Here is a 14,900-nt window from a genome sequence, read left to right as displayed (position 1 = left end):
TGCACCTATATGTGGGTACCTGCAAAAACCAGAAGAGGCTTCAGATCCTCTGGAGCTGGGGGGTCCAAGGAGAGTGTTAGCTGCCTGATGTGGGTGCTGGGAACCAAACTCAGTTCTTTGCAAGAGTGGCAAGTACTATAGCATTTTTAACCACTGAATTATTGTCACCAGCCCAAGACGGGTTTTTTTTGTTTCTTTGATTTTCTTTTTTCTTTTTCATTTTCTTTCTTTTTTTGGGGGGGGGGGCGGTTCAAGACAGAGTTTCTCTGCCTCTGCCTCTGGAGTACTGGGATTAAAGGCATGCACCACCATGTCTGTCTTGTTTCTTTGAATTTTTAAAATGTTTTAAATTTAGCTGGGCAGCGATGGCACATGCCTTTAATCCCAGCACTTGGGAGGCAGACCCAGGCAGGTCTCTGAGTTTGAGGCCAGCCTGGTCTACAGAGTGAGATCCAGGATAGGCACCAAAACTACACAGAGAAACCCTGTCTCAAAAAAACCAAAAAAAAAAAAAAAAAGATTTTAAATTTTTATTATGTGCAGTGTTACAGTGCCTATAGAGGCCAAAAGAGGACATGGGCATGGATCTCCTAAAACTGGAGTTACAGACTTGCCATGTGGGTGCTTTGATTGAACTCTGGTCTTCTGGAAGAACAGCCATTGCTTTTAAACACTGAGCCATCTCTACAGACCCTTTTTAAAAGATTTTAATTGTAGCCGGGTGGTGGTGGCACATGCCTTTAATCCCAGAACTTGGGAGGCAGAGACAGGAGGATCTTTGTGAGTTCGAGGCCAGCCTGGTCTACAGAGCAAGCTCCAGGACAGGCTCCAAAGCTACACAGAGAAACTGTCTCAAAAAACCAAAAAATAAAAAAGATTTTTAATTGTATCTGTGTGTAGATATGTATATGTAGGTGTCAATGGATGCCAGAAGTATGGATCCCCTGGAGCTGGAGTTACAGGCATTTGTGAGTCACCTGACATGGGTGCTGGGAACTGAAAGTGGGTCCTCTGCAAGAGCAGTACAGTATGCACTCTAATTGCTGAGCTATCTCTAGCCCCAGGGGTTTTTGTTTGTTTGTTTTTAAATGGAAATTCAAACAAATAAAAAACAAATACTATTCAGCACTGTCATGAAAGTGTGAGGTGCTCGTGAGACCCCCATGTCTTCCCGAGAATTGACAGGTAGTTAATAGTTACAGCTGAGACCTTCCTTCAGTGGACAACACTCTACAGTGTCCATAACCCTGGAAGCAACCTACATTGGCTCATTGGGTCACGCACGTTAAAGACATAAAAACAAAGGAATAACACAGGAAGGGGTGGGGAACAAAATAGGGTAATGAGTGGTCATGGTAAACATGATCAAAATGGCCGGGCGGTGGTGGCGCACGCCTTTAATCCCAGCACTCGGGAGGCAGAGCCAGGCGGATCTCTGTGAGTTTGAGGCCAGCCTGGTCTACAAAGTGAGTTCCAGGAAAGGCGCAAAGCTACACAGAGAAACCCTGTCTTGAAAAACAAAAAAAAAAAACAAAACAAACATGATCAAAATGATGTTCATGTATGAAAATGTTATAAAGAAATCTTTATGTATCATTAATATATGCTGATAGAATAAAACAAAAGGCATTGTTATCCCTCCACCTCTGGTTCCTCCATAACAGAGCACTTTGTACTCAGAGTTGTACATCTTGCTTTTTCACTTAACAATGGATGCTGGAGATATCTGTCTGCTGAAGGACACAGAGCACCCTTGTTTGTCTACTGAGTGGTTGACATTGGCTGATACCATGATGACTGACTTATCCAGGCTCTTGGGCCTGGATGTCTCTGTAATGAGCAATCTCCTGTGATGTGCACCTGTGCAGTGGGGTCCCATAAGTCGAATGGCCCTGTTAGAGGAAACATGCCTGTGTGATTTGGATAGGACCAGTTTATATTCCCAGTGGCTTAACACAGTGGTTTTTAGACTTAGGATGTTTGCTAATCAAATAGATTAGAAATGGGTTCATCTCAGCTTTGAATTCTAAAAGACCTGTAACTATGGCATTCATTTTCTGTGAGCTACGTTCTCTTTCATTCTCTCTTCCTCTCCCTTCCTCCCTCCTTCTCTCCCTTCTAATTCAGTATTTGGAATAAAATCCAGAGCCTTCTGCATACTGGGCAAGTGTTCTGCCACCAAGCTACATCTCTCACACTGTTTTACACATTTTGAAGTTGGAGTTTTGGGGAGAGTGAAAGGGTGGCTTCTGAAAATCTAGACAGGGTTTCATATAGCCTAGACTGGCCTTGCACTCACTCTGTAGCCAAGTATAACCTTGAGGTCCTGATCCTCCTACCTCTACCTCCTAAGTGTTAGAATTAAAAATGTGTCTCCCTACCCAATATATTGAAACTGGATTTGTGTTGGTATTTTCGTTGTTTCTAAGAGACTTTCATCTGTTAGTCTTTGACATGAGTCCAAAGTATCCAGAGGTTCTTTTGGTTTCGTCTATTGTGTGCTTTAGTTAGTGTGCATGGGTTATTTGACTGTTGTATATTCAAGACATTCACAGTTGTGAGGCCTTTTGTTGTCTAGTCTTTTAAAACACTTGGCTTGAGCCAGGCATGGTGGCACTCACCTTTGATCCCAGCACTTGGGAGGCAGAGGAAGGCAAACAAACAAACAAATACAGAGAGAGAGAGAGAGAGAGAGAGAGAGAGAGAGAGAGAGAGAGAGAGAGAGAAGACCCTTGGCTTATGTTTTGATTGGTTGTTTTTCTAGTTTGGGAAGGGTCAGGGGATTGAGGCAGGATTTCTTTATTTAGTCCAGTCTAGCCTTGAACTTGTAATCTTCATATGTTAGCCTCCCAAGTGTTAAGATTATATATTATAATATTATATATTATAATTATATATCATTATACCTGGCCTATTGTTTGTTTTTGAGACTCAAGAGAAGTGTGAGCTTCCTACCTGTAATGATTCTTTACCTTTAGTCTTTCAAGTCTGTCTCTTTTGTGTCCACTACAGCCCCCCCTCCCTCCCCCCCACTAACACCAATTGGTATTTTTCTTAAGGTGGTAACAATTTAACATTAGCTTATTGAAGAATTTTCATGTATGTGTGGTGTGCATGTGTGTACATGCATGTTTTCATGTGTGTACACATGCATGTGCAGCCTGAGGTTGATGGTGGGAACTCTCATTTCTCTTGCACCTTATTCAGTGAAACAAAGTCTCAGTCAAACCCTGAGCTCACCTACATGGTCTAGTCAGCTTGCTCTGAGATCCTTTGTCGCCACAACCCCAGACAGAAACTGCAAGTAGACCACCACACCCACCTGGTATTTACTTGGCTTCTCAGGATCTCAACTCTGGTCATTGTATTTGTAGCAGTTGCTTTAACCATTGAACTATCTCCCCAGCCCAGAGGACTAGTTTCTTTACCTCTTGGACCTCCTGAGTCCTGAGCACACTTCTGTTTTTCCATAGACATCCACATCCTTCTGATCTTCTTCATTGTCATGTCAGAGGTACTGGGACAGATTGTGTGATATTTTGTTTGTGCTTTAACAAATGAAGCTTGCCTGGAAGTCAGAGGGCAGAGTAGCCACTAGTTAGCCATAGAGGCCAGGCAGTGGTGGCTCACACCTTTAATCCCAGCAGTTGGGAGGAGGAAGCAGGAAGATCAGGAGTTCAAGGCCACCCTGGGCTAAAAGATCCAGTCTAAAAGAGAAACAGAGCCAGGTGGTGGAGGCTCATGCCTTTAATCTCAGCACTTGGGATCTCATACCTTTGATCCCAATACTTAGGAGGCACACGTCTTTAATTCCAGCACTAGGGAGGTGGAGACAGGAAGTGATATGGCTGGGCTGAGAGAGGAATATAAGGTGGGTAGAGACAGGAACTCGGCCCCCTTTTCGGCTGAGGAGTTGATGAGGTGAGAGGTGGCTGTGGCTTGCTCCTTTGTCTCTCCGATCTTTCCGGATTTACTCCAATATCTGCTTCTCTGGGTTTTTATTATTAAGACCAGTTAGGATTTGCACTACAACAGATCCTGACGTTAGACTCCGGAATGTTTTCCTTTTGTTGTCACTAAGTAGGCACTTAGGTAATTTTATCTCGTTTGCTTTCTTTTAAGACCCATTGAGAACAAACAGGTGCTAGCATGATGTTAATAGGGAATGTTGAATAAGTTAACAAATTCAGCCTTCCCCTGCAGTTGAAGGAACAAGACCTCAGTGAGCTTACAGGAAGAATGATGTGTTAGCTCTGTACTCCAAACCTGCTTCCTACTGCAGAAAATGCAGTTTCACTGCAGTCCCCCAGATGCCTTCTAGGGGCAAACACAGGGCCTCTAATTCTAAGTGCCATCATGAACATATCTGTATGAAAAGCCTGTGGTTTAGTGTGTGGACCACTTTATTCCTGCCTCATGTCACAGAGATGCCCTTACTACCCCTGCTTTCTGTATGAGGAAGCAGATTCAGAGAAAGTAGCTGGGCCAGAGTTAAACACTAAATGGATTCTTTATTATTATTATTATTATTATTATTATTATTATTATTATTTTGAAGTTACAGCCCTTCTCAGTGCCTTTACCACTATTTAACACTGTGTTCTAGTGAAATACCTACCCTGTTCACAAAGGAGTGCCTGTTGGAGGGCAGCCGGATGGGACATTGAGTGCCCAGAGCTTTTGAAACTTCAATTTTTTGTCATTACATGTGTGCACATGGAAGGAAGGGTGGCAGAGGTCAACAGCAGGTGTCCTCCTCTGCTGTGGGATGTCTTTCTCTGCACTCTGAATATGTTTTATTACCATTAGTTAATAAAGAAGCTGCTTTGGCTTATAGCAAGGCAGGATATAGCCAGGTGGGAAATCCAAGTAGAGATATGGGGAGAAGAAAGGTGGAGTCAGGGGAGATGCTGCGAGCTGCCAGAGGAACAAGATGTAATAGAACATGGGTAAAGCCACAAGACACGTGGTGATACATAGATTAATAGAAATGGTTAATTTAAGATATAATAGCTAGCTATCAATAAGACTGAGCCATAGATCAAACAGTTTGTAATTAGTATTAATCCTTTGAGTGATTATTTTATAAGCTGCTGCAGGGCCAGAGAAAAGCCATCTGTCTGTACTCCTCAGTCACCCCTGCCATGTTTTTGAGACAGAGTCTAGGTGAACCTGGAGCTCTCTATTCTGGAGAGGCTGGCTGGGTGGCCAGAAAACCACCCAATACTGGGATAACAGGATCATGCTGTGTACCCACCCAGCTTCTTATGTGGGTGTTGGGGATCTTAGCTCAGGTAGGTGCTCAAGCACTTAGTGACAGCCATGTGTGCAGCATCACTTTCTTTAAAGTCACTATGAGATGAATGCTGTGTGTGTGTGTGTGTGTGTGTGTGTGTCTGTCTGTCTGTCTGTCTTGGACTGTTCTGAATGCTAATTAGCATTCCTAGACAAGCTGGAGTTGGTTGCTGTCAATGATGGGTCATTGACATGTAGGTCATCACTAAAGTGTCATATAGAAATCATCAGACTTGACCCTCAAGACAGTCTGGTACATGTTCTCAGCTCTGATGATTCCATTTTGTAGGTGAAGAGCCTGAGGCCCAGGAAGCTAACGGACTTGACTAGGCCTGTGGTGTTTAGGATTGCCCAGGCACATCTGTCACATCCTCCAGGTCTGTGGGCACCAACAGATGCTGCCATTGCTATCTTGAACAACTTTGTGTTTCTTTTACTCAGAGCCACAATCATGTCCTTGGATGACTTTGAGCATCGTTTGAATCAAGCAATCGAAAGAAATGCCTTCCTGGAGAGCGAGCTGGATGAGAAGGAGAATCTTCTTGAATCTGTGCAGAGGTTAAAGGATGAAGCAAGAGGTCAGAAGCTTCCCTGCCTTCCCCTGCATGGTACCTCTCTATCCAAGACAAAATTGTTTCTTGATCTTGCCTAGCCCTGCCTTTCCAGGGAGCCTGGAGCTGTTCTGTACATGAGCGGGTCTCCAAGAGACTGAGGGACAGCTCTTTGTGGACATTTGCCAGGATGGGTGCTCCGAATTATCAGCTGCTGTCAGTGATTACTGGAGTGGCTGTCAGACACCTCATGTCTGCAGGAAAAGCCTTGGGGTTGACAGATTCAGCTTTGTTCATAAGTTTGTCCTCCTTGGTTTAGGAATGACTCTGTGGGGAATGATCCCATGCATGCCAGGCAGACTTGAGGCCTAGCAGAAGCACAGGGTTTCTTGGGGATAAAAATGCCATTGTATTGCTGGCCAACTTTTGGTTGTTTTTCCAGGCATGAAGTTTTTAGACTAATGGGACCTTCATTGGTGAGCCAGCCAAGCTGAGTGCTTAAGAGAGTTGTTCCAAGTCTTAATTTCTTTTTTGTTTGTTTGTTTTGTTTTTTGAGACAGGATTTCTCTGTGTAGCTTTGGAGCCTGTCCTGGAACTCGCTCTGCAGACCAGGCTGGCCTTGAACTCACAGAGATCCGCCTGCCTCTGCCTCCCGAGTGCTGGGATTAAAGGCGTGCACCACCACCGCCCGGCTATTTTTGTTTTTCAAGACAGGGTTCTGCTGTGTAATAGCCCTGGCTGTCCTGGAACTCACTTTGTAGATCAGGCTGGCCTCGAACTCACAGAGATCCACCCGCCCCTGCCTCCAGAGTGCTGGGATTAAAGGTGTAAGTGATCACACCTATCCCTTCATTCTTTCTTCCTTTTTTCCTTCCTTCCTTCCTTCCTTCCTTCCTTCCTTCCTTCCTTCCTTCCTTCCTTCCTTCCTTCCTTTCTTTAAATGACAATTTGATTTCCAACGATGTAGTTACTAGATAGGGTTTTAAAGGTAACAGTTAGAGCTGGAGAGATGGCTCAGCAGTTAAGAGCACTGGCTGTTCTTCTAGGGTCTTGAGTTCAAATCCCAGCAACCACATGGTTCTCACAACCATCTATAATGAGATCTAGTGCCCTCTTCTGGTGTGCAGGCACATGCAGGCAAAACACTATACATAGTAAATAAATAAAGCTTTAAAAAAAGGCAATGGCCAAGTTTAAATAGTTTTAGATTTCAGAATATGTTGGATTCCATTAGGAGTACTCAGTGGAGCTGGGCATGGTGGTGCATACCTGTAATCCCTGCACTTTGGAGGAGGATCAATTGTTCCAGGTCATCCTTGGCTTCATAGCAAGTTCAAAAAAAAAAAAAAAAAAAAAGAAAGAAAGAAAAAACAAAACCTTGGATGGGAGAAATTCTCAATTGATTGATAAAGTCAATCAAATATCACAAAATTTAAAGAACTCTGAAATCTGAAGCACATCTAGTCCAAAATATTTTATGTAAGAGCTACTAGCCTCTTGAACCTATAGCCATCAGTAATGAAGACACCAATAAATCACAGAAATTTATTTTGTGGAATGTTAAACAGTTATTAAAATGAATGGGCATTGGTAGACATGTTGTCATGGGAAAGATGGGCCAGACCCTTCATGGAAGGGGAGAGAATTAATTAGTCACAGATAGGAAGTGGCATATCCACTGCTAATGTTTCCTAAAATCACTTGTATTGTGCTCAATGGGAGTTTCCAACACATGTGAACTGTGTACAGAGGAGGTCTGGAAAGTTAGGTAGTGGTGGACACTTAGAATCTAGTGCTCAGGAGGCTGACTCGGGAGGATCAAGTATTTGAGGCCATCCTGGATACTTAGCAAAAAGCAGTCACCTGCTGAGCCATCACCTTGCTCTGCAGGTCCTCCCAACTTTCTCAGGTACTTTTCCTTGTTCTCTGTCTCTGTCCAGTACTGGCTGGAGCCTGGCACTTCGGGCTCCCTTGCCATTGCTGAGTGCGCTGGCCTAACTCAAAAGTGTGGCTTTCTCTCTTACTTTCTCTTAACTTCAATCTGGTAGCTGCTGAGATTTCAAGCTTGCCTGCTTTAAACTCTAAAACAGCAACAACACACACACACACAAAGAATACTTGGCCATGTGTTCCAGGGAGAAGGGACCTCAGGGAGCGGGGATTTTCACTTGGAATTCTATACCATAATGTGAAGTCTTTTTAACTGTTAGCATGGTGAAGCATGTACCATAGTTTTATCTTCTTCAGTATTTCATGCAGAAGGAAAGTGTGTTGTTTTGCATAACTGTTAGGAGGGCATGTGGGTGTCCCTCCAGTCAAGGTTTCCAGGTTGATTTCTGGGTCGTAGCACTCCTGTTTTGGCTCCATCCTCACCCAAAAGTAAGGACTCATAGGATTCTGGATCTTTTCCCTGCACAGATCTGCGGCAGGAATTGGCTGTGCAGCAGAAGCAAGACAAGCCCCAGACACCCATGCCAGGCTCTGGGGAAACAGAAAGGACAGACATGGCTGTGCAGGTCACAGGCTCCGTACCATCCACTCCCATGTCTCACCGAGGACCCAGCTCTGGTTTGAACACACCAGGAGTATTCAGACGAGGTGAGGAGATGGAGCAGAGGGAGATTTTTCTTTGATTCAATGAGCTTGCCCTTAGGCCAAATGTGGTGGTACATGCCTTTAACCCTAGTACTTAAGAGGCAGAAGCAGGCAGAGCTCTGAGTTCAAGGCCAGTCTACATAGTGAGTTCCAGGATAGCCAGGGCTTTGTAGAGAGAACCTATCTCAAAATGAATGAATGAATGAATGAATGAATGAAAAATTTGCTTTGGTAAGAACCTAGTGTGGGTCCTGGGTAAGATGGTTTGGGTCTGGCTCAGGGTTAGGGAGTAGTATGGGGATGCTCAGTGGGGCAGGCTGTCATGATGTATGACAGAAGGGTCTTGAGTGAGGCAGGGCATAGCAGATTTTGTGGTAAAGGACAGAAACTGTCTAGAAGGACGGTATGTTGGTTTTAAATGTGGTGCTTTTACTCTGTGAGGAAAGGTCACGAGGTACAACAAAACCCATTATCAGAGCTTTATTAGGAGGGGGAGGACAGAAGAGAGCGTGGTCAGGCCTGTGGAAGAGACATGTGAGGAGAAGGGAGAGAGGGGGGAGGAGAAGAGAGCAGAAGAGAGGGGAGGAGTCTGTGACCTGCTTTTTAAGGATTCCCCTGTGCATGTGCATGTAGGCTTATGGAGCTATGCTACGCATGTGCAGATTGCGTGACCACGCTGTGCACATTGCACATTCACACAGCGCACGTAAGACCCCTTGCTTGGCTACTGAACTGCGCATGTGTGGTCATATAGCTGGAGGAGTAGCTGGAATCCTAACATAGTACCCTCTCAACTCATGCCACAGAGGATGTGGGTCCATCCTAGCAGACCACTTTGGGCAGCCCAAAGGCCAGAAATCCAAAGGTCTAAATGCTGTATGCAAATAAAAGTCAGAAGAATCATGGGTTGGACATGATGGCACATATCTATAATCCCTGTGTTCTGGAGACAGAGGCTATAAGATTGAGAGTTCAAGGCTAGCCTGGTCTACACAGTGAGTGCCTGTCTCATAAATAAGTAAATACTTACAAGGCGGAGGAGGAGTTCTGCAATAGATCTACCTGGAAATGGGCCCAATGTAATTGGTGTGCTTAAAACTAAGAAAATTGAGTTCTCTTGGCTGATAACCTGATGAGGCAGGCCACTGAAGCCAAATAAAAATTAGCAAATGCTCATTGTGTGCTCAACAGTCTTTACAACACTTCATAGTAGGACCTCACAGAGCTTCCTCACAGCCTGCATCTTTCAGATGCATTGGCTAATGTCCCTGAAGTCACCTAACAGATAAAGGCAGAGTTGAGGTTCACAGCCAGGCAGGCTGGTTCTGTTGTACCCATGTTGTGAAACCTCCAGAGACCACCAAGGAGCTGATTTCCAATGTAAGCACACAAGGGTCTTTTTTTTTTTTTTTTTTTTTTAATTTTTTTATTTTATTTATTATATATACAGCATGTATGACTGCAGACCAGAAGAGGGTGCCAGATCTCATTACAGATGGTTGTGAGCCATCATGTGGTTGCTGGGAATTGAACTCAGGACCTCTGGAAGAATAGTCAGTGCTCTTAACCTCTGAGCCATCTCTCCAGCCCTAGATTATAACTTCTTCTTTTTTTTTTTTTTTTTTTTTTTTTCTTTTTCGAGACAGGGTTTCTCTGTGTAGCTTTGCGCCTTTCCTGGGACTCACTTGGTAGTCCAGGCTGGCCTCGAACTCACAGAGATCCGCCTGGCTCTGCCTCCCGAGTGCTGGGATTAAAGGCGTGCGCCACCACCGCCCGGCACAAGGGTCTTTTTATTGTCAGGTTTGAACCTGGGCCACTGCCCAGCAGAAGGGAAATGCAGTGGCAGCTGCGGGCCCAGGAATAGGAAAGTTTTTAAAGGGAAAAACCACAAGCCAGAACTTACGTGCCTTGGTATCTTGGGATATGAGGCAAGTGATTTTTTTGAAACTATTGGGTTAGACTTTTGGCACAGAACCACAACCTGCTGACAGGATATCTGGATATCTGCAAGGGCCATAAACTGCCAACAGGATGTCTGCAGGAGCATCTGGACCTTGTTAAACTTTACTGCCCTATTTCTTAATTGGCTGCTTCTAGGGTATCTGTTCAAGTTGTCATGGCACATTTCTGAGGTTCTTCCTGGAACTGAGTACAGCCCCCAGTCACCAGGTGGTCTAAGATGGTGGTTCTTCCCTAAGATGGAGTCTGTAAAGTCAAGTCTAGGCCTTCATAATTCCAGGGCATAAGCCCTGATCAGTTCACAGTGTGAACTTTGCTGAAGACTGGTGTGGTCTCTGGGGTCCCAGTCCAGAGCAGTTTCCTGTGTTTCGGTGTTCACATGACTCAACTTGGTGTCTTAGTTGCTGTTCTATTGCTGTGAAGACACCATGACTAAGGCAACTCATAAAAGAAAGCACTTAACTGGAGGCCTGCTTACACTTTCAGAGGTTTAGTTCATTATCATCATGGCAAAGAGCATGGCAGCAGGCAGGCACTTCCTGATCCACAAGAAAAGCATGGGCTTTTGAAACCTCAAAGCCGACCCCCAGTAATACTTCCTTCAAGAGGACCACACCTACTCCAACAAGGCCACACCTCCTAATCCTTAATTCTTTCAAACAGTTTCACTCCCTGGTGACAAAGCATTCAAATATATGAGCCTATTGGGGCCATTCTTATTCAAACCATCTGGGGATGAGTTAGTAGTTCAGGCTCAGCTGGTCTCAAATGAGGCCTACAGTTGTACCAGCTGTGTTGGGGAGGGGTTCATAACTTTAAAAAATTTATATTTACTTATTGGGGGTTGCTGTGGTATGTACATGGAAGTCAGCAAGTACTTTTAACCACTGAGCCATCACTGGCCATGAGTGGTGCTGATTCATGCGGATTGCTCAGCTGGCTGTGGTGATGCATGACTGCAGTCCTAATGCCCAGACTGACAGGAAGGATCTTGCCTCTCCCTCCCAAAATTGTGGCTATCCTGGTCATTGTTATTGTTAACATGCCTTGGTTTAAAAAGACTGACCTGTGAAATAGATGTTTAAGATAATCTTACCAAGAACTCAAAAAGTAGACTGGTAGACTCTTGGCATGTTGTCCAGTTAACTCCTTAATGGTGACCAGAGTCAAAGGGGAGGTGTCCGAGTTCATCCCCACCCTGTACAGACTGTAGGATACTGTGTGACCCATACTTCTTCTTGTACACCCAGGTCTGGACAGTTCTAATAGTGGGACCCCACTCACACCTGCAGCCCGGATATCAGCCCTAAACATTGTTGGGGACCTGCTTCGGAAAGTTGGGGTAAGCTCCAGCCTTTGAAGGGTTTTTTGTCTGAAGGTTTTTCTAGACAGGGCTTCTTTTTCCACTTTCACAGAGACCTGAGTTTTAGATGTGCCTGGTCCTTCTACACCTCTGAGCATCTTTAGCTCATGAGGTGAGAGTTTCATCGCAGAGGGGTAGGGTGCTCAGAATCCAGGTACCCTTTTCCTTCTCAGGCATCTTCCATTTTTCCTCCCAAGTAATTTGGGATAATAGGGTGGATGTCTATGTTTGTGTCTCTTTCTTTCAAGATTGGGTCTCTTTGTATCTCAGGCCTCATACTGGCTGCAGTCCTCCTGCCTCACAGTCTCCCAAATTCTGAAATTATAGTTGTGGGCTACAATGCTACAAAAAAAAAAATCCAAAGGCCATTTAAAAATGGGTTAGTCCTCTCTCCGTCTCTGACTATAGAACATCTTAAGAATAGAGAGCCTTGGCCTTCCTGGCTCTATGTTAATCACAAGGAGGGGCTTTTGTCCTCCTATAGCCACAGAGAATCCTTTGTAGTTGTGCTTTCAGTTTTGGAAACTATGCCTGAAGGCCATCTAATGTCAGCCAGGCCTGGCCTGAGGCAGAAAGAGAACATGCACATGCACACACACATGCACACGCACACGCACACGCACACGCACACACACACACACACACACACACACACACACACACACACACACACACAGGTCTGCTTGCATACACTGTTATGCCCAGATCACGGGGACCCCCAAAAGACCACCATGGAGACCAAATCCCATATGTAAAAGCAAAGAGCCTTTATTTCAAGCTCTGGAGCTTGGTCCCTCTGTCTGTCTGACACAGCGGTGAGAGCAGAGAGCCCTGAGCTCAGGTGGGGTGGGGTTTTTTATCATAGCAGAGGTTGGGGTCAGGGGATTTCCAGGGTTCAGGACCCTTAATGGATGACAGTTGTCTAGGGGTGTCTTGGTAAGAAGGGGAAATAGGTGCGTACTAGTCGCAGGGACATCTGGCCACCTTATCAGCTTAAGGCTTTTCCTGGATCTGGGTGTCGCCTGCCAGTAAGCTTGTCGCAGAAGCTGTGTCTAGGCCTCTAAGCCTGTCACAGCAGCTGTATGGTCAAGCTGTTTTGGGGCCCCTCCACATACACAGATCTGTAGGTCTTTGGGTTGTTAGGCTTGTTTCTTCCAAGTTCAAGGCCTTGTTTGACCCTCTGTGCAGGGTTAATGATGTAAACAAGCGAACGGTTCCAGATGATTATTAGTACTATTGTTAGTATTTGGTGAGGGTAGTTCTTTTTTGTTTTTTTACACAGGGTCTTGCTATGTCACCTAGGCTGGCCTAGAACTTACAGTAATTCTCCTGCCTCAGTCCCTTGAGTGTTGGGATTACAGGTGTGCGCCACCATGTGTAGCTCATATTTCACTAGGTGGAGTTAATGATTTTCTGGGAAGCTTCTTGATATTTTAGGTGGGGAGTTTTAGTCCTTGTAGATGCACTGAGTTCCACTGAGGACCCCTCAGAATCTTGGGAACACAATTTAGGTAGTTTTCTCTTCCCTGGCTCCCATGCTCTATTTGGTTTTTTGATAGTATCTCTCTGTAACTCTGGCTGTCCTGGAGCTCACTATATAGACCAGGCTGGCAAGGGATCTGGAATTTGGTCTGACTGGATTCACATAGATCTGCCTGCCCCTGCCTTCTAAGGGCTTGGGTCAAAGCCATCATGCCCAGTAGCTCTCATACTTTTATGTTCCTGTCTTTTTTGTTTCCTTGAGGGGTGGAGAAGGGTGTGATAGGAATAGGGTTACATGGCCCAGGCTGGCCTCAAATTTGCTATGTAATTGAACATAACTTTTAACTTCTGATTCTCCTGTCTCTACCTCCTGAATATTGGGCTTACAGGTATGCCGTATCTAGTTTATGTACCACTGGGGATCAAACCCTGGTCTTCATGCATACTTGGCCAGCACTCCCTCCCTCTTCAAGCTGGCTACTTCTACAGCCCCTTGTCTATACCTTGACTGATGAAAGTATGTTTCTTCCCAGGCCCTGGAGTCCAAACTAGCATCATGCAGGAACTTCGTGTATGATCAGTCCCCAAGCCGAACAAGTGGTCCAGTTTCAGGGCGAGGAACTAAAAACAGAGATGGTGGTGACAGACGGCCAAGCAGCACCAATGTAGGAGATAAAGGGTCAGTACCTTTGATAAAGTCTATCAGGAGGTACTAAGCTGCTCCAGATCAGACACTAGCCCACCTGGTCTCTAGTTTTAAGGTTGTAAGATTATTGCAGCAAACCTTAGCCTCTACTTCCTTTTTTTTGTTTTGTTTTTTTTTCGAGACAGGGTTTCTCTGTGTAGCTTTGCGCCTTTCCTGGGACTCACTTGGTAGCCCAGGCTGGCCTCGAACTCACAGAGATCTGCCTGGCTCTGCCTCCCGAGTGCTGGGATTAAAGGTGTGCGCCACCACCGCCCGGCCTCTCTACTTCCTTTTAATGTCACAGAGACTTCCTTTGTAGCCTAGGCTGGCCTTGAATAAGCCCCTTGCTTAAGGCCAAATGAGATGATGTCTGAATTTTGGCAGGCAGATAAGGAGAGAGCAGTGTTTGTAATGTGATTCTGCACTGTGAGGAGGTCCTGTTCAAATCCTTTTGTTGGGGAGTTGCATTTCCCCTAGAACATTTTGTGAATTGGGATACACTATGTACTTGTGTATGTGGAGGCCCATGGTCAACTTTAAGTGGTGTTCCTCAAGTGCTGTCCACCTTGATTTTTGAGACAGAGTCTGACTGGCATGGAATTCATCAAGTAGGCAACTAAGCCCCAGGGATCCACCTGCCTCTGCTCCCTCAGTGCTGAGATCAAAAGCATGAGCCACCATGTTTGGTTTTTTTTACATGGGTCTTGAGGATCAAACTCAGGTCTGCTGCAGGGTTTTGCCACCTGAGCTGTTGCCCAGCCTTTGTTTTTAAGTCTGTAGAACCTTCAAGAAACTAAACAGACTGAGTCTGTCCAGTCAGACCAGATCCTGAAAACAGCCACAGGAATGGGAGACAGAACTGACTGCCAATACTTCTTTTATTTTCTTGCCTAAGGGAAGCCCATAGTGGCCTCTAGAGCTAGGAATTCATCAAAAGAAGCATGCATTGCCCTGGGCCCCAGGCCATGTC

The 14,900-nt window shown here is 45.2% G+C and overlaps 1 protein-coding gene across 3 annotated transcripts in view; it reads left to right on the top strand.

The window, feature by feature from the left end:
• Nucleotides 1-14,900, top strand: part of Nde1 (nudE neurodevelopment protein 1) — a 39,655-nt gene that overhangs the window by 23,401 nt on the left and 1,354 nt on the right. For all 3 annotated transcript variants that reach the window (XM_059269939.1, XM_059269940.1, XM_059269941.1), the window contains exons 5-8: nt 5,737-5,873; nt 8,265-8,444; nt 11,651-11,742; nt 13,779-13,924. In XM_059269939.1, the coding sequence (XP_059125922.1) occupies nt 5,737-5,873; nt 8,265-8,444; nt 11,651-11,742; nt 13,779-13,924 (555 nt within the window). The remainder of the gene's footprint in view (nt 1-5,736; nt 5,874-8,264; nt 8,445-11,650; nt 11,743-13,778; nt 13,925-14,900) is intronic.

This window comes from Peromyscus eremicus, chromosome 8a (genome assembly GCF_949786415.1).
Source record: "Peromyscus eremicus chromosome 8a, PerEre_H2_v1, whole genome shotgun sequence".
Classification (NCBI taxonomy): Eukaryota; Metazoa; Chordata; class Mammalia; order Rodentia; family Cricetidae; genus Peromyscus; species Peromyscus eremicus.
Note: the sequence above shows the minus strand (reverse complement) of the source record. Positions and strands in the feature narration are given on the sequence as shown.